Source organism: Mytilus trossulus, chromosome 10 (assembly GCF_036588685.1).
Source record: "Mytilus trossulus isolate FHL-02 chromosome 10, PNRI_Mtr1.1.1.hap1, whole genome shotgun sequence".
NCBI classification, from domain to species: Eukaryota; Metazoa; Mollusca; class Bivalvia; order Mytilida; family Mytilidae; genus Mytilus; species Mytilus trossulus.
This window is the reverse complement of record NC_086382.1, coordinates 63,602,590-63,622,795: the sequence shown is the minus strand read 5'-3', so window position 1 is coordinate 63,622,795 and position 20,206 is coordinate 63,602,590. Positions and strand designations below refer to the sequence as shown.

The 20,206-nt window shown below is 31.6% G+C and overlaps 1 protein-coding gene across 1 annotated transcript in view; it reads right to left on the bottom strand.

Annotated features, from left to right (window-relative positions):
- The window catches only part of LOC134688066 (intermembrane lipid transfer protein VPS13D-like), a 74,285-nt gene that overhangs the window by 42,166 nt on the left and 11,913 nt on the right, over positions 1 to 20,206 (bottom strand). Inside the window, exons 12-33 of the mRNA XM_063548534.1 lie at positions 19,816 to 20,057; positions 18,626 to 18,794; positions 16,097 to 16,198; positions 15,497 to 15,695; positions 14,906 to 15,055; positions 14,376 to 14,551; positions 13,535 to 13,743; positions 12,992 to 13,113; positions 12,755 to 12,846; positions 12,070 to 12,238; positions 11,499 to 11,607; positions 8,731 to 8,862; positions 7,854 to 7,944; positions 7,028 to 7,173; positions 6,515 to 6,615; positions 5,986 to 6,151; positions 5,249 to 5,421; positions 4,677 to 4,847; positions 3,993 to 4,150; positions 2,993 to 3,137; positions 808 to 2,452; positions 93 to 237 (exon numbers count right to left, since the gene is read on the bottom strand). Of these exons, the coding sequence (XP_063404604.1) occupies positions 93 to 237; positions 808 to 2,452; positions 2,993 to 3,137; positions 3,993 to 4,150; positions 4,677 to 4,847; positions 5,249 to 5,421; positions 5,986 to 6,151; positions 6,515 to 6,615; positions 7,028 to 7,173; positions 7,854 to 7,944; positions 8,731 to 8,862; positions 11,499 to 11,607; positions 12,070 to 12,238; positions 12,755 to 12,846; positions 12,992 to 13,113; positions 13,535 to 13,743; positions 14,376 to 14,551; positions 14,906 to 15,055; positions 15,497 to 15,695; positions 16,097 to 16,198; positions 18,626 to 18,794; positions 19,816 to 20,057 (4,812 nt within the window). The remainder of the gene's footprint in view (positions 1 to 92; positions 238 to 807; positions 2,453 to 2,992; positions 3,138 to 3,992; positions 4,151 to 4,676; positions 4,848 to 5,248; positions 5,422 to 5,985; positions 6,152 to 6,514; positions 6,616 to 7,027; positions 7,174 to 7,853; positions 7,945 to 8,730; positions 8,863 to 11,498; positions 11,608 to 12,069; positions 12,239 to 12,754; positions 12,847 to 12,991; positions 13,114 to 13,534; positions 13,744 to 14,375; positions 14,552 to 14,905; positions 15,056 to 15,496; positions 15,696 to 16,096; positions 16,199 to 18,625; positions 18,795 to 19,815; positions 20,058 to 20,206) is intronic.

The window sequence follows — 20,206 nt, the reverse complement described above, 5'->3', positions numbered from 1 at the left end:
AGCACACTCCCACTAACTTACCTTGTTGTATTTGGTGTCAGACATATTCTTGAGAGAATTTATCAATGAATAGCACACTACCACTAACTTACCTTGTTGTATTTGGTGACATATTCATGAGAGAATTTATCTACTAATACCACACTTATATGTACAAGATCATCTTCTTTACATTTCTCTATAGATCCTCGTCTGGAGTGTCTTAATGATGGTGGTGGTGTACTAGGGTAAGATTTTCTGAGCAGAAAAAAAGAGAAAATATTTGAATAAGTATTTTATAGCAACAGCATAAGTCTAAGAAGTATCTTACCATACATACTATAAATTTCATGTACTCATGCAAAGGAAAGTCATACATATTTGTATGCTTCTTTCACTAAATGAACCCTGTTTTGGTTGGACTGATCTTCAGATTATATTGTAGGAATATTTTTCATCATCAAACACCTTCCGATTAAAACAAACTTTCTTTAAAATAAACTTTTTCAGCAATTTGAATACCTTTTTTTTTTTTTAGTAAATTGGGAAAACAAGTATTTATCTAGATCAATTTTCTTTTAAAAGTTTTAAACTTTAATTGATTTGAATTTTTTAAATGGCAATTTAATTTATTTTTGCATTCTAATTAACTTTTCAAAATTTCAAAGTTGTTGGTTGATATCTTTTTGTACTGCTCATTAAAAAAAACCTCCCCCCTATAGCAAGGACTCAAGACTCTCTCATGTTATTTCCAAAAAGTGTTGCTTTAAACAATTTTTATAAGTTTGAGGTTTATAATAAGATTAACAACTAAATACTATGACATACTTCTCAGATTTTGGCACCCCAGTCCTCCGTAATCCCCTGGTTTGTTTCCATTGCGTCTCAAAATCTCCAATATTTAAATCTTTGTGAAAACTGGATGGTAGCGAATGAGGCATGACAGGAACTGGTGTTATAATACAACTATCAGGACAGGATTGAGATAGGAACAGTTTAGGTTCTGGCTGTTTATTATCTTCCACTTGTCGTGATATCATCAGATACCTATGTTCTGAATTTTCATTTTCTAATAAGTCTTCCATTATCAAAGATTTCAACTGAACTTCAATCTCTGTTGAGTATGAATTTTCCTTTTTCATGTTGAGTGTAAAATCTTGTAAATTCAAATTAACAAGTCCTTTGTAACCCTCGTCAAACTCTCCTTTCATTTCGACATTAAGAATTGGCACTTTAAAATTAACTTTAATCACAGAATCTTCCTTCTTCTTTTCTTTTTCTGAAGGTTTAAACCCAACTTTTTGTGACTTTAATTGCTCAGTTTGAGATTTTTTAGTTTGATCAGTGGCTATATTTAACTTCCCATGAATATTTTCATTATATGTTAAATTGTCAGTGGTTTGTAATATTTGTTCATAAACAGATTTACATAATTCAACATTTAGTGGCGTAGATATGCAGGCAGTGACATCAATAATACTTAAAATATCTTTGGTTTTAGGTTTCCGCAATTCACCATTAAAACACCAATTTTCTGTCTCATCAACATTTATAATCATTGGATCTGGCTGCACATGCTCAAGCAGGATTTCAATAGTTGTATTGTGAACAATCGGCAGCCCATAATCACTGTTTCTATAAATAGAAGTATCAAATAATGTATCTGCATTAACATAAGCTGGAAATTGTTCCATGTGTTTGTCAGTGTTAAGTGAATACAGATTTACATCTTTAGCCTCAACAAACATACGCACTGTGGAAGCAGGTGACATTTCAGCCTCATCCAAGTCCTGACTTAAGGAATCAAAGTTTTTAACAGAAATGTGACCTAAATGAGCCACTAGAACGTCAGAACTTGTGGCTGATCTTGGAAAAACTATCACAGGAATTTCTAACTGAGCATTTAACAAGATATGTGAACCTTTTTGACATTCAGCTATTTCATCATCACTATTTATAGAAAGATTTGATTTAGTGAAATCCAGACCTGTTGTGCTACCAAGCATGGATATGTCTGATTTCTTAGTCATTATACCTTTGGCCACTTCAGAAGCTGCCGTTTTGATTGATGCTGCTACTTTCGTCATAAAATCGGTAAATTCTGAAACACATTGTGTGACCTCATTTAAAAGTCTAGGAGAATGTATATAACACATTGACGCCATTTGTACATTAACAGAGGTCAATTTTTGTCCTGAGTTATCAGACACCTGACTAGTGTCAAGTGTAAAGTCCTGAATTGTCGACGATGGCTGAACGCCTTTTATAAAACTAAACTGCAAAGCTTTACTGCTGGTTTCAAACATAGATTCATGAGCAGTTTTATACATAACACTCTGTTGTACAGAATCTGAATGAGAGTTTAAGATATCCTCACTTCCCACACTGAATATATGGTAATGTTTATCAGCATCTGGGGTGACATCTATAACATGGAAACCACCAAGTGATCCAGTCACATCTAACTCATTCCCTGTAATTACACAAACAAAGTATTGACATCTTATGAGAAGAATGGTTTCAAAATAGTATTTTACATTAAGGTAAAAACCTACCTGACAATAATTAAACAATAATTCAGTGGTTGTTGTTAGTAGTGGTATATCATGTTTGTTTTTCGTCTATTGTTATGAAAATAAATCAGGCCATTTACTCTTTGCAAAAATTGCCACTTTCCTTACCTGTCATTTTAAACATAGCTTTTCTATAGGAGCCTGCAAATTTGCAGATGACATTGAAAATACTGCCACTTTCCTTGCCCATCCTTAGAAATAAAGATTACCTATTACCGGTTATTGGTCAGATCACATTGCAAATGTTGCCCTTTTCCTTGTATGTGGTTTTACACATTGCTTACCTATAGTAGCTTATAATTGGCCAGCTGACATTGTTAATGTTGCCCTTTTCAATGCCGGTCTTTTTAAATATAGTTTATCTACAGTAGCCTGCAATTAAACATATCACATTGTAAATGTTGCCCTTTTCCTTGTCCCTCCTTTTAAATATAACTTACCTACAGTGGCCTGTAATTGAGCGGACGACATTGTAAAGGTAGCCACTTTCCTTGCATGTTTACATCCCTTTATACTTTCTAATCTCATTAATAAAATGTTCAGTTTATGGAAATCAGCTGTTACATCAAGTTTGGAAGTTGTCTCCTGAAAAATAAACAATACATACAGTCAACATTTGGTAAACTGATTTGTAAATAAATGAAGAATGTGTCTGAGGCCACAAATGCCCCTACTCAAACTCTGCAATTTTAAAGTTGAAAAGGGGCATAACTCTATAGAGGTAAATGACTCAGTGCCCAATGTGTACCAGTTTTATAAAATTTAGATGAAGAAAACTTAAATTAGAATCAGAATTAAAACAGGAAAGATGGAAGAACAGAAAAATGGACAGACGGTAAAGGATAATACTTATAATGTCCCCTTCGCCAAAGACTAAAAGTATTACCATTGCCTTTGAACTATATTTTTTCTGTATGAATATTGAAACATAATGATGAACTCTTATATTAATGATATATTTTTGCTAAAATAAAATGAAATTATGAAAAAATCGAGAGATCCACAATGCTAAATTATCTCAGAATATTGTGGTTATTTAACATTGATTACATAGGAGTTGCAGACTTCTATTTTAAGATAACAATATGTTCTTAACAACATGTTACAGAAATTATATTGAAATCTATGAAGATTTGCAGTTGAGAAATGCAGAAAAGGTTGCAACCCAAAATGATAACTGGTACCTTATTAATGAAGATGTAAAGAAACTGCATTATCTATTATTGTTTTCCTGAATATTTCTATAAATATTAAAGGAAAATATGTAACATTACCTGAGAACCTTTTTCCATGAAAGTTCTTTTAATGAAAGTTGTGACGCAAAGGCAGGCTGAAATTTTAGTTAGATCCCTGAGGACTTCTGGCGTAAAGAAACTGCATTATCTATTATTGTTTTCCTGAATATTTCTAAAAATATTAAAGGAAAATAAGTAACATTACCTGAGAACCTTTTTCCATGAAAGTTCTATTTAATGAAAGTTGTGACGCATAGGCAGGCTGAAATTTTAGGTTAGATCCCTGAGGACTTCTGGCTTCATCTACTGAAGGTGAAATCTGCTTCACAAAACTAATCAGTTCTACCATGGTCTCTTGGTTTGCTACAAACACAGAAAAAACATTTGTTAACATATAGATTCTAACAACTTCTTCATGAAGATGATTATTTTATTTTGTATGCATAAATTCTCCTTACTTTTGTATTTACAGCTGAAGAGGGTACATATATATTCAGTATGAAGTAAGTTCCTTTGTACATTCATTATCACCTAAAAAGTTATCTAACAAATACTGGTGTTATTTTTCAAATTTATTTAATACCAGGCAAGCTATTTATTAGATTTCTTTGCAATTTATTGTGTGCAAATGTTTTATACTACTCAGCATCAGTGGTTTAAATGCCTTGATCAAGTGTTGTTGCCATCTAGCAAAAAAAGAATTCCGCTCATATGAGTGTGGGAGGCCATTTTGAGGGTGCAGTAAGGTGATAGAGGTTTTCCTCTGCGATGAAGTCATGCATATGACTTTTCTTTAATTTGTCATGTACTTGTCATGTACTTGTAGGGATTTTGTGTCACTAATGAATACACAACATCCCTACTTTACTTCTACATAATTACCTCTTACCTATAATATCTAAGTTACTGAATTGAAGATTAGCTATCTTCACATCAGTACCATTTTTATTAGATGGTGAGTTGGCATCAATAATTTCTAGATCCAGTCTGATAATAGCCTCCACATCAAGTGTACCAGAGGAATGGTGAGATTTGGTGGTGTGTATTGTGGAAGACTTGTCTACAAAAACAAATAAGAAAAAAATGATAAGTCATACTTCAAATAGTAAAATGTTGTACTCTGCACTTATCGTTTGATGTTGTCTAACTTGTTTAAGCCATGAAGCAATAAAATTCACAAATACATCATAGAGAAAGAAAATAGAGAGAGGCTTAATTGAGGATCATTTGAATGCATCTCAGAATTTCAAAAAAAATACAGCTTTAAGAAATAGATCAAAGTTACAATTATCTAAAATAAAACTTTTGTAGTTAAACTAGTATAGAAATAACAGAAAACATCAAAACTATAATTACTTAAAATAAAACTTTTGTAGTTCAACTTATAAAAGAAATAACAGAAAATTCCATCACTGCAATGTTATACCATGTAATAACAAGTCAATACTTTAGTTTGCCTACCTCCTGTGACAAATGATTTGAAAGCTTTACTGATGGCTTCCTGTACAGATTGTAGACTTGTTGTAGCTGTGGGTAGGGTCATCTCTGCTGGAGATCTAGGCGACTGTGGTGATGTGGGTGACATTGGAGAAGCAGGATCAGATCCCATTATACTGCCACTTTTACTATCCAGTCTACAAAATAATCAAAAGTCATTTATTTTTTTTATTTTGCAAAATTTCCTATGAATCATGTTTTAATAACTTGAACCGAAATCATATTCCCTTGTATGCCAATTGTATGTACTTAAATAAAAAATATGCTGTTTTTCCTTTCATTAGAAATATTTATTCTGATTAAAATATAAGTTACTATAAGAAATTAACAAATATCATACCTTTATTTCATAATTCAATTGTTTAATCATCACTGAAGACCTTATTTTAGCTTATAATTGTATTGTTGGTGAACTCTTATTGTTCATTTGCTGACATAAACATATCCTTTAAGAAAAATTAACATGAAAACATAAAAAAAAAAGTAAATGAATCTACTGTAAAATTGCTTTTCATAATTGTGTTTCAGTGCAAAACGTCTGGTAAAAAATATGAATTTGTAAGAATTTCAACCATAACAAAGCTAAAATGCTTGACAATAATTAATTTGTGAAATAGATTTTGCCGAATGACACAACTGTAACAAGTAAAATATACAATATCTATACTATGGAACATTAGTTATAATTGATTTCATTTTACCTGACACCTCTATGTGATGCAATCAACAACTCAAAGTCATGACCGTAAGTCTGTAATGCATCCACAACCAGTAAACTGTGGACAGTAAGACCTACTGCAGTGTCATAGGGACGTTTGATCATGTTAGCTTTTACTTTAGTCACTTGAAGTTCAGCTATAGGTCTTCCTACAATGTCCATATTTAATAAATATTTAATCTTTTAAATCTTTAAGTATCATGGGAAGAGATTACAGCTGGCCCAACTTGTTGGCGTCTACAATAAGCATCTTTTGATAACTATTACCTATCAATGGATTTTCTACTTTTAAAAAAATCTTTGCAATATGTCGGGCAAAATTAAATAAACAAATAACTAGTTCTAAAATATGTATTTTTCATCAAGAGTCTAAGACAATTTCTCAGCAATGACATTAGGTTTACAATTTTTCAACTGATATGGCTTAATAACTTATTTGTTACAATAATAAGCTATAGATTAATGTTCAACTTCTTTTATCATCAAAATGAAATAAATAGAAATCTATATACCTCTACTTTGTATTTCTAATGAAACAGTATTGATTGAAAATTGTGCAATCATCAGTCTGGAAAATTCATCCATTTCTCGAGATTTTTCTTCTTTCTTCGACCTACAATGAAACAATTATCAATTTCATCATTTTAACTAAAGTCATTTGTTTTTCATATTGTTGGCATGACACTAACTGAACAGACTTATTTGACAAACCAAATTACCCACCATCATCATATAATTATATCTTGCATTAGTGATTTAATTCATAATCAGAGTGTTTTGGGTTAAATTTTATTTTATTTTTTAAAAGTAATTTATCTTTTTTTGTGTCAATAAATTTCGAAGAAGTGTCTTGTTATAAATAATATATTAAAAAACTCCAACCGTAATTCATTAGTAAAAAAAACCCAGCAGATTTCCATTGCACAAAAAAAAATGGTTGCAAGTAGACTGAACTTTTTTATTATCAATATTTGACATTATAATTTGTTTTGTTATTATATTTTTTAAAAGGGTAGATAACTCACCCTTTCCCTGAATCTGGGTTCTGCTTAGTTTGTGTTCTATCTGAATCCATCGTGTCACTAAATGAACCACTGGCTGACTGTGACAAGTCAACATTACTGTATGACGGCTGCATTATAATGTTAACACAGTTCCTTAATGCTGAAACCTGAAAGAATAAACACAATTAATGAAAGGGTGCAGTAAAAATGGACAATTTCATGCTGGAATCATTTCATTGTTTCAAAAATTTCCAATAGGGATTCATGTCAGTTGATTATGTGATTAAAATTTTTGAACAAAAAAAAAAATGTCTTTCAATAATTTGATCCAATTAGTTTTTATTAATGCTTTCATTTTCATTTTCATAACGAATGGGATTTGTGATGTATGCATTATATTATGGTATGTTGTAACATTATTATAAAAAATTCTCTTTTCAATATATCTATTTCCTACATGAGTTCACCTGTATAATTAGCACAAATGAAAAATATATTCAGTGGTTGTCATTTGTTGATGTGGTTTATAACTGTTTCTTGTTTTTTATATAGATTAGACTGTTCGTATTCCGGTTTGAATGGTTTAATATAGTCATTATTTGGGGGCCTTTATAACTTGCTGTTCAGTGTGATTCGTGATGGAGACCGTAATTTGACCTTCAATGGTTTACTTTTACGAATTGTTACTTAGATGGAGAGTTGTCTTGTTAGAACTCATACCACATCTTCTTATATCCAATTATTGTGGTAACAAATGAAAAATTATCTATGGCGCATCTGAAAGATATTTTTAAGTGCAAATGAAAAGCCAATTATTAGTAAGTGAAGCACCAAAACTAAATTGTACCTTATGTTCATTGATATGGAAGTTAAGACAAGGTAGTGTAGCAGTCATGGTTGTACTAGGATACTGTGGATCTGTTGTATATACCAGTCTCCTGAAACACAAAATATGCTAATTTTCAAAACAATATCCCCTATAGTGTTTCTGATAACTTAATGTGATAAGTTTTACTGTCCAGTATATTTTTGTGATTCCTGTTTTCTTTTTATGTATTTTAAGAAGAAATACCAGTTTGAAAAAATACATTTAAATTTTGTCGAAGTGTATTTAAAGTATATCAAGCACTTTCATGTATATAGAATAGTATTTCTTGAGTTTTGTATTAATGAAAGAAAACATCATTCATTTGATCTGGAAACAAGAATGTGTTCTTAGAACATGGATGCTCCACTCGCACTATCATTTTCTCTATGTTTAGTGTATCATAGGGAACATGTGTACTAAGTTTCAAACTGATTGGACTTTGACCTAAAGCAGGGCAAACAGACGGACAAATGGAGGAAGGGAAGAATGGAAGATGGGATGCACAGATCAGAAAACATAATGCCCCTCTACTATTGCAGGTAGGGCATAAAAAGACGTACTAATATATGGATTTAGAACTCTAAAAATTGAAAAAAAGGTAGGGATATTTCTGTAATTCATCACTAAGGGGGGGAAATGGATATATTCTTCTATTTATTATCATGTCTGATCTTACAATTGATTTGGTAAAATAATTGCTTTTTAAGTCAGTAGGGGACTAACTATTAACAGTTCCTTTCATATGAGATATTTAAAAAAAGGCATAGTACCCCATTATTTTTCTACATTTCATTGTTGATTCATCTTTATCCAAACCCTCATCATACACATGTTTTATAATGTGCACGATACTTACTTTTCAAATTGTAGGCTGATTGTGAATTTATCTATAACATGAAGATGTGAAGATCCTCTGTTTCTGGCAAGCTTCCAATTATCTCTGGCACGGCCAACCATTACTTGCAAATCTGACAGTTCCAATGTATACCTGAAAATGTTAATGTAATAGTAATATTTGTTTCTGATGAGTTGTCAAAGTTATCTCCAGGTAAAACCATAAAGTAATAAACTAATAATTCTTCTCTATGTTGACATCCCTAGTTTTTTTTTTATATAAAATGATCAATTTTGGATCATTTAGTATCTGTAAATTCAGAAATTCTTAAAGAGGTTATCACTGAATGGTAAAGATTGTTCTAATCTAACAGTTGGTAGTAAAAGTGAATATACATTGTATGTTGTATAAAACAATGATTTAAGTTGATTCAACTTCTATTCTGGACAAAGAAAGATAACTCCAATTGAAAACTGTTGCTATTGCGCAATATTGTACAATAAGATAGTTCTTGCTATTGCGCAATACTGTGCAATTGAAAATATTTGCTAATGCACAATACTGTATAATTGAAGATTTCTTGCTATTGCACAATACTGTACAATTGAAGATTTCTTGTTATTGCTGAATACTGTGCAATTGAAAATTTCTTAACATAATAGTTTTGGATCCTGATTTGGACCAACTTGAAAACTGGGCCCATAATCAAAAATCTAAGTGTTTAGATTTTGCATATCAAGTAAGCCCAAGAATTCATTTTTTTTGTTAAAATCAAACTCAGTTTAATATTGGACCCTTTGGACTTTAATGAAGACCAATTTGAAAATGGGACCAAAATTTAAGAATCTACATACACAGTTAGATTCGGTATATCAAAGAACCCCAATTATTCATTTTTTTATGAAATCAAACAAAGTTTACTTTTAGACTCTTTGGGCCTCTTATTCCTAAACTGTTGTAACCAAAACTCCCAAAATCAATCCAAACCTTTCTTTTGTGGTCATAAACCTTGTGTCAAAATTTCATACATTTCTATTCACTTTAACAAAAGTTATAGTGGGTGGGGTGACCCTAGGGACTTCCCCGATATTTCATTTGATGAGTTATTTAGTCTCATACATAAATGTATATGGTCAAGGGGTTGGGATCTCATCCGTTTTAAACTTATCAAACAGGAGGAGGTAGAGTGGCCCAATGGACTCCACCTTTAGATCATAAGATTTGCTTACATTCAGGTATCATATATATAGTTGCACTCTTTGTGCCTGTCCCAAATCAGGAGTCTGTAATTCAGTGGTTGTCGTTTGTTTATGTGTTACATATTTGTTTTTAGTTATTTATTTTGTATAAATAAGGCTATTAGTTTTCTCGTTTTACATTGTTTTACATTACCACATCTTTTTTTTATATAAGAAACTTCCAGCTATTTTAACTGACTAATTAAAATTGAGAAGAAAAAAATTCCCCTTGAAATTGCAGTAATATGTTTAACTTTAAAAGCATCTAACATGGATTGCCAAAATTTACCACTGATAAAGAAAATTTATACTGTTACCAGGAACATATATATTGTTATATAAACTGTTCCCAGCTGTCACATGTACATTTTGACATTAAAATTTGTGTACAAAATATGTTCTGCTTTTCCTTTCTTTTACATATATCTTTTGGTCTTTAAGTCTAGTGTTCATATTTATTTACCATGCATAGATGTATTTTGTCACCTGTCTGGATATTTTTTTAGATGACAGCCAAAACCCGTGATTGTCCTGATCCGCTTCCGGAATCAGATCCGATATTGTAATAGTTTCTCGCGGCAGCCATTTTTTTCAATGTTGTTTGACAGATAGTGAGATACGATTGTACTGGGATTTACACATTGTTTTTCGGCGATTTTCTGTATAAAGCTAGCAGTTAATCAAATTGAACATCGCTGTCATGAATAGTAATGATGAAAATAAGTTGAGATCGTTTATTGGGCTTTGGTAAAAATGTTAGGAAAGTTATTTTTTTTAATTTTCTTTCAAGGTCCATCGGGCATGTCGGGCGTAGCTAGTAACCGAGTAGAAAGTCCGACTGCAAAAGTGGAAGGTCCCAGACCTCGGACCACCGCTAATTTTAACCCCTGCGTCCAAATTGAAAGATACGAAAATTTTGTCTTCTAATTCGAAATTGCTGCCATCAGTGTGATCAGTTGAACTTATTCTAATAACTAATGACGTAGTTGACTACGTATTGACGACAAACAATATTCCTACGACTTTTGCAATTTGGGAAATCTAAACTACTTGTCTTTAGAGATTTTCGGCGATTAAAAATTTCATACATTTGTTCTTTGACATCTTAGCCAAAAGCTCAGGGGATAATAAAATACATTAGAATTCCTAATGTGCTCTACTTCCTATGCGCAACTTCAAAACTTTTGGGAAAATCGACGATCATTTAATTTTTTTCTGGTCATATTTTTTGTAATCCAGAATGAAAAGTATGAAAAAACTGTCCAATAAGTTATAAATAACATAATATCCAGCAAGATAATAACAATGGCACCTATTTCAGCATTTATTGGATAGAACACAAATCCAGGGTGCTCGCATAAGGCAGCTTAACTGCCTAAAAATAGTCATATTACATTGACTCAATAATATCTGAACTCACAGTATTCATAAAATATAATAATATTTGTTTGATTTATCTCATTTAAAAAAATAAACAACACAAAACAAAGACTGCTATTAACTTTTTTTGGTTTAAATTCTTAAAAAAAAACCTGTTAAATACCACCTTACCTATCGTACAGCTTATCATAAATTTCAGCTTCTGTCAGATGGGTCAGGCTTGGTGTTTCTTCTGCCTCCTCGGCACTAGGGGGTGTAGTAGGAGGGGTCTGAAATTCTTCTGTAATGAATAACTTATAGATTTAGCATAATAACTGTTGTGTAAAAAGTAGTTGGTAGTTGACCACTCCAGTTGTTAGGCACTTACTGCATCTAATGAACATGTTGAATGAACACGTCAAATTGCTAATAATTGTAAACAAAAACTTTTTCTTTTTTCAAAAACTTTCTTTTGTTTGAACTGGTCAAGACAAAATATGTCGGTTTTATAACCGTTGCATAAGATATGGGTGAGAGGATAAGACATTATTGCTTTTTAATATCCGTAATTCTAAAAATGTTACCTTTTTTGGCTTGAGAACACAATCCTTTCAAAAGAATTTGAAAAGATTTTTAAGGGAAAAGAAATGTTAATCTGCCAAAAAAAATATGAACAAAAGGGATCAACGACTCCATTACATCAGCATGGCAACAATAAAGTGATCATTTCAATTTCAAGATGATCATTTGAATTTGAACAAACCTTCATCAGTGACTTCCGAATCTTGTCTCTGTTTAAAGTTTTTGTTGTACATATGTAAGTGTCCCAAGTCTAGGACAACCATCCTGGCAGCATTGTCAACAAAGTTTTCTGGGATCATTATCTGTGGGGCAGATATATCTAGATCTACCATCCATTTCTTTGTCTTAATCTGAAATGAAAAAAGACATAATTATCAAATCAATTGCATTTGATAGTTGAGTGGAGACAATGCTAAATTAACTTAACCAAAATATTACGTTACTTAGTGCTAATTTTCCATGTGAATATTTTTTCCCTCATATATTTATCTTCATCTTTTCAAAAACAAAAATATTCAAATTAGTGGGATTACATCATAGAATTTTATATACTAGATAAAATATTATACCATTGATAATCAAAATAGAAATTCTTGATATTTTTTAAAATAAAAATTACTTTTCTATTTGTTTTTGTATTCCCTAAACTCAAAATATATTTTTAATTAAGTAACAGTCAGACACTTCTTTAAATTAATGAATTCCTTAATAAATTTCAAATATCTAAAAGTCCTACTGTTCACTATTTAATAATGATAGGATATATATCAGACTGACAATAAAGATTCATAATTAGGTTTCTTTTATTCTTTCTGACTCCAATTGAAATTAAAACAATAAACCACATGAATTATTGAAAAACTTACAGACTCATCCCCAGCTAGTATCTGGTCTAATGTGTTCCTTAATTCAGCTTTTGTCTGCTCCTTAAATACCTCATATCTACGTCTGGCTTCAGCTGGAATGAATTACAGACTCAAGTAAATATTTTTGTAGAAAGGAAACTGCTCTTCATTTTCAGAATTTCTATTAATGAAATATCTATTACATAATCAACTTAACCAGATATGTTTGAGCACTAAGATACAATAAATAAAGAATACCTGTTAATTGTAATTTGGAGACCTTTGCCATGGCTTTATTTCTGCTGGAGAAAAAATCTCTGACTCGTCTGACAGTGGCTGGATTGTAAACTAAATCCAACGGTCTTGTGTTGATAGATAACCTGTAGAATAACATTTTAATATTGCATGATTTATTTGTATTAATATCATGAAGATCATCATTTCACCAGCTAAATTTAAAAGAAATTCTTAAACTAAGTCAACTTACTTTCTGCAGTACTAATTTTAAAACCGATCAAACCTTGCAAAGGATATTTTGCTATGCTGTCAGACGTCAAACAAATGTTACAATAGTGTTGAGCAATTTCAGGTAGGCTATATAAATATTTTCATCAATTTCTCTGTCAGCACATAGATTATTGCTTTTCATTTTGTAATTGTGTTTTTCATTTAACAATGTTTTAGGTGTATTAGTAATATAGTCCTATATTATGGTAAATCAATCATTTTACTCAATAACTTTAGTAAAAATATCCATCCTGTAAATTTTTTAATCTCCTGCAAGCCCTTGTAAATACTTACTTATAACTAGCATCTGTACTGGTAGGGTTCTTCTCATACATTAGTTCAAACAACTTCTCCTCTTTCAGTGCTTTGAAGAAGCTGTCTGTAGACTTCGAGTTTTGTGGTGGGTCTTTAGTGATATCTGTTGACAGACCAGCTGACTTAGATCCCCTTGGTGATGTCAGACCACTACCACTGAATGATCCAGAGAGTGATAACTTCCGCTCCTGGAAAAGCAAATCAACTTTTGTCATTATTGAAATTTATCATTGATGACAAAAGAGAAAAGTCATTAAAAGACTATACATGATGATGTTTTTTTTAGAATTTGCTGGAGATGTTTTGGGTGTGACCGAGAAAATGTTCACTTAAATTGCTTAAGGTGGTACCTAACACTACAGGGAGATAACTCTGTAATATCAGCTAAATGTTTTAATTACATTGCATTGTGAAGGCAATGTAAAGCTTCTCCATGATCAAAATTAGTGTTTGTCAAACTGCTATATAACCAGTGTATTTTTTCTGATAAAACGCTTGGTTTTATTTTTTTGAATTTTTTATATTTTTGTAAAAGGGTCAAAGTAAATACTTTGTCAAAATTTTATGAAAATTAAACCAGCCAAATTAATTTTAGGGAAAGTGTTGGGTACCACCTTAAGTCTGAATAAAGAAGAAAGTTGATGTAAGTGTGTGGAAATTTACAGAGAAAATGTGAAATGAAATTTGGATTGACCACATCAATAATTTCAATCACACAAAATTATCAAAGCATGATTGAACATTCATAAGACATATCAAAATCTCTACATCTCTACACCTGGAAAATGGCCTCACAGTAAATACAAAACACAGCACTTACCCTGGTCTGTGGTGCCACAAGACAAGGAAAAGAAGAATTCTCTGTAAATTTATCTCTTAGATACAAACTTCCAAGGCTGAGGCCATACTTCATAGCACTGGACCGTGGTCTGGATTCAAACATCATATTAATGTGGGAACATTCTAATTCTACCATGGTCACATTCCCCGGATGTTCTATAAAAATATGGATAGAAAATCCATCATAATAATAACTATAGTGGTATTACAATATTGATTCACATCTATTACTTAAGAATAAGAATTTTATTAGTTTGAAATCCAAACAATCATATAAATAGAACCATTTTCTAAATTTATACAATGTTGAAAATTTTTTGTACTTTGCAAGCCGGTAAATTCTTTAAAAAAAAAAATTATCTTGCAAGCAGGTAAATTCTTGTATTTTGCAATCAGGTGCATTCTTGTAAAAATTTCAGCCAACATCAGGCATGACTTTATTAAATTGAACACTAGAACAACATACAATAAAATTTAGTATGCGCTTCAATTTCATTCCATTATACATACCATTTAAGGAAGGACTGGATGAAAGTTTGGGACACAGTAATTTGAAGGATCCAGAATTCAGTGTAAAATGCATCAAAGCAAAAACCATATCTTTCTTCAGAAATGATGTATTCTCTGAAGTCTCTTGTATGACTTCCATTATTTCATGTTCTGAAAAGAGAAAAATAAGTTTGTATTTCAACTTGAATTAGATATAAATTTGTTGTTAAATCTTTTTTTCTTTTTCTTTTTCTCTCAAGTTAGATGTGATATAATGTAATGTTGATTCATTAATAATCATAGGATACCATTTTTTTATTATAATTTGAGGACAAATATAAATGATATATACAGATCAATTAAAATATTTAGTGAAGTTCACATTTCTTAAAACTTGTATAGGCAATTCAAATCAACTAAATATTCATGAAAAATACAAGTTTTCCTCAATTCACAATAATTGGTATACAGGAAAATAAATAATTTCACAAAATATAATGAAAATAAATCATTGAGTACACCTAAAAGTTGGATATTAAAACTTTTATTAATCATCTGGTGTAAACAATAATATCAATATGTATTCCTTAATTTTTTTTTACTAGAATTTACCCATCTCTTCCTCCTCCTCTTTTTTAATGACTTTAGACGGTGGTGGCTCCCCTACATCTTTAGCTAGATTTGTGGCCGATGATGAAGGGGTGGGAGGTTGACTGCCACCACCACCCCATCCTCCCCATCCAGGGAACCAACTCTGTAGATATCCTTTTTGTTGTGGCTCTGTCTGGACCTTTTCAATAACTTGGGGTGCCTGAAAATATTCATTTACCTATTCAGTTGTTGTATAGCACATTAAACTATTCATAAGTTTACCATTTTTATTAGATCATTTCAAAATGAATGTCAACAAAAAATACCAAAAAGGTCAACAATGAAAATTGTTAGGTATTGCACTTAAAGTCACACAATAAAGGTTGAGCTTGTTTTATAGCAGACTATTTTTGAAACTCATATAGCAACCTATGATTTCTTAAATCCTCTATAGCATTTGAACTCTGATGAATAGTTGCCTCATTAGCACTCATAAACACCAATTTATTTTTATATTGAGAAATTTCAATTTGAAATAGAACTGTCAAGTTGAAAGGAATTACATTTAAGCCATACTAAATGACTGATATTGAAATAATATTATTGTGACTATAAATTAACCTTAAACAATGCTCCTTTTTCTTTAACTTGTCTGTAAGCCAAATCTCTGATGATTCTCAATTCTTCAAAATTGAATTCTTCTTCAATTCTGTTTTTATCAGCCTAAAATATGGAGATAAAATGTATTAGACATTGAAAAAGCTGTTATAAAAGTTTGTTTTCATGTGTTACAATTCACAAAACAATTCTTTAATCCCATATTGAGATTTATAAACCATGCAATCTTTATCAGAATCTAGTTACATAACTCTGTATTAAATAGAATTGCACATGAAGAAGTGATTCTCTGATTCATCTACAAATACCTCAGGTCTTTTATCCCTACCAACATGGAACAATAACATAGATGCCAACTCCCTTTTGACACAATCAGTAACAAACTATCAAATTTTCCGTATTTTTTTTAAGTTTTCAGTATGCATTCATAAACTTGCATTTACCAATAAAAGTAACTGACGAGTGGTTGCAAAATGATGTGCACTAAAATATGTCGTTCAACATTTTGTCTGTAGTATGTATTCCATTCATTAATTGTTCAGATGTACATTTTTTTTTTGTCAAGGAGAAGTAGAACTAGAGGCTCTAAAGAGCCTGTGTCGCTCACCTTGGTCTATGTGAATATTAAACAAAGTAAGCAGATTGAAAATTGACTACAAAGGTCAATAACTCCTACAGGGGTCAATTGACCATTTCCTTCATGTTGACTTATTTGTAGATCTTACTTTGCTGAAAATTATTGCTGTTTATAGTTTACCTATATCTATAATAATATTCAATATAATAACCAAAAACAGCAAAATGTCCTTAAAATTACCAATTCAGGGGCCGCAACCCAAAAACAGGTTGTCCAATTCATCTGAAAATTTCAGGGCAGATAGATCTTGACCTGATTAACAATTTTACTTCATGTCAGATTTTCTCTAAATTATTTGGTTTTTGAGTTATAAGCCAAAAACTGCATTTTACCCCTATGTTCTATTTTTAGCCGTGGTGGCCATCTTGGTTTGATGGCCAGGTCACCGGACACATTTTTTAAACAAGAAACCCCAAAGATGATTGTGGCCAAGTTTGGATCAATTTGGCACAGCAGTTTCAGAGAAGAAGATTTTAGTAAAAGATATATAAAATTTACGAAAAATGGTTAAAAATTGACTTTAAAGGGCAATAACTCCTAAAGAGGTCAACTGAACATTTTGGTCATGTTGACTTATTTGTAAATCTGACCTTGCTGAACATTATTGCTGTTTACAGTTTACCTATATCTATAATAATATTCAATATAATAACCAAAAACAGCAAAATTTCCTTAAAATTACCAATTCAGGGGCCGCAACCCAAAAACAGGTTGTCCAATTCATCTGAAAATTTCAGGGCAGATAGATCTTGACCTGATTAACAATTTTACTTCATGTCAGATTTGCTCTAAATGCTTTGGTTTTTGAGTTATAAGCCAAAAATTGCATTTTACCCCTATGTTCTATTTATAGCCATGGCGGTCATCTTGGTTAGTTGGCGGGGTCACCGGACACAATTTTTAAACTAAATACCCCAATGATGATTGTGGCCAAGTTTCAAATAATTTGGCCCAGTAGTTTCAGAGGAGAAGATTTTTCTAAAAGATAACTAAGATTTACGAAAAATGGTTAAAAATTGACTATAAAGGGCAATAACTCCTAAAGTGGTCAACTGATCAATTTGGTCATGTTGACTTATTTGTAGATCTTACTTTGCTGAACATTATTGCTTTTTACAGTTTATCTCTATCTAAAATAATATTAAAGATATTAACCAAAAACAACAAAATTTCCTTAAAATTACCAATTCAGGGGCAGCAACCTAACAACGGAATGTCAGATTCATCTGAAAATTTCAGAGCAGATAGATCTTAACCTGATTAACATTATTACCCCATGTCAGATTTGCCCTAAATGCTTTGGTTTTTGAGTTATAAGCCAAAAACTGCATTTTACCCCTATGTTCTATTTATAGCCATGGCGGCCATCTTGGTTAGTTGGCAGGGTCACCGGACACAATTTTTAAACTAGATACCCCAATGATGATTGTGGCCAAGTTTGGTTAAATTTGGCCTAGTAGTTTCAGGAGAAGATTTTTGTAAAAGTTAACGCAGGACGACGACGACGGACGACGCCGGACGCCGGACGCCAAGTGATGAGAAAAGCTCACTTGGCCCTTTGGGCCAGGTGAGCTAAAAAGGGGGAAAGCTACTTCATAAAATGTAAGTTTGCCTCTTCAGAAGTCAGTTAGTTCCCAACAATAGGTTGATAACTCCAGAGAAACCGGAAGCATTATATTGGCGTTTTTTAAATACCGGACCAGGACAGAAAAGTAATGATAAAAATCTGCGTTTAAAAAAATTGAACGGTGATGATTGGGAATCCGTAACTATCCTACAAAGTTGATACATACTTAACAAATACATGAGTGTGTCTCAACAAACAAACAGACAGACATACTGATCCTTAATAAAACAGATTGCTTTAAAAAATAAATAACAGAGGCCTGACTTACTGTCATCTTGGGGTTCAGTTGTTCTCCAATAAGACAGATAGTATATGCTTTGTAATATAAGAGAATATCATGGACTCTACGTGCAGCAAACTTCCAGGTTCTATGTTCATTCTTTTCCTTAATTCTACTTTGATGAACTGATATAGCATACTTCCACCATTTTCTTGGACTGAAATTACAACAGAATTTAAAAGTAACCTTCAAAGATAGATTGTACTTTGCTGGATGGGTTTCTTGCCCAATTTTGTCAATAGATACAACTTTTATACAAGTTGGAGGTTTTAAACCAGGTTTAACCTACTATTTTCTTTGGAAAATGCCTGTAACAAGTAAGAAATATGGCAATTGTTTTCCACTTGTTAACTTTTGACTTTGTCAGTTTTAATTGACCGTGCCTATTTAAATTTGTCTTCGAGTTTGTTATTTTTGTTATATTTCTGTTATATATATATATAAGGTGCTTTTTTATTAGACTTCCTTGAATTCATTTTGTATATCAGTTATAAGGGCCAAGTTTGATTGGCCTCAAATGTCTATAAAATGGAAAAAAGGTGACTGAATTGTTTTATACAATAACTGTCTTTTTTTCTTATAACTGACTATAAGTTTCTTCTTTTTATACAGCTTTAACTTTTACACATCTGCTCTTCAAACCTGTAAAATTTCAGTCATAATATTCTCACTACACAGTTCTTAATTATCTTAGAAAACAATATTACAACTATAAAGTATAAAACAAGGAATTTCAAGGATGGGAGGTCCTTCTATAGTCAAAACATTTAAGTTTCCTCCTGGAAATTACAGGCAGATCATTGGTTTGAATCTCTTGATTCTATATCATCAAATCCCATATAGAAATAACAAGATGTCGTATGAGTGCCGATGAGACAACTCTCCATTCAAATCACAATTTGTAATAGTAAAACCATTATAGGTCAAAGTATGGTCTTCAATATAGAGCCTTGGCTTACATCTAACAGCAAACAATAAAGGGCCCCTAAAATGACTAGTGTAAAACCATTCAAACAGGAAATCCAATGGTCTAATCTATATAAATTACCTACCTTTTCATTATAGCCTGTGTAGGACATGACTGTTTACACTTCCTCCTTTTATCATGTCTCTCTATCTCCTTCAACCACTGTCATTGTACCCCTAAGCCTCTCTTGATTCTATATTTATCTACTTACCTATTCATTATAGCCTGTGTAGGACAGGACTGTTTACACTTTCTCCTTTTATCATGTCTCTCTATCTCCTTAAGCCATTGTATAATACACCTGTATTGTTCCTCACTTAGACAGAAATTGATATCATCTAAATTCATATTCAAATCAATCCTAGGCATATTAGCTGATCTCAGAGGTAGAGCTGATGTATTCCTTTTAAGTTTAGTTTGTGCACTGATAGGAGCCAAGATGAATTCATGGTCCTAAAGAAAAATATGAATTGTAATTAATGACATTCAAATAAGAAACACTGTTAAATTTTCTTTAGAACTATCATTAACATTTTATTGCAAAAATAAAAGTTTTCCACAGAGTTATTTCCTCTTAGTAAAGGTATTTAAACTTTAGTCAG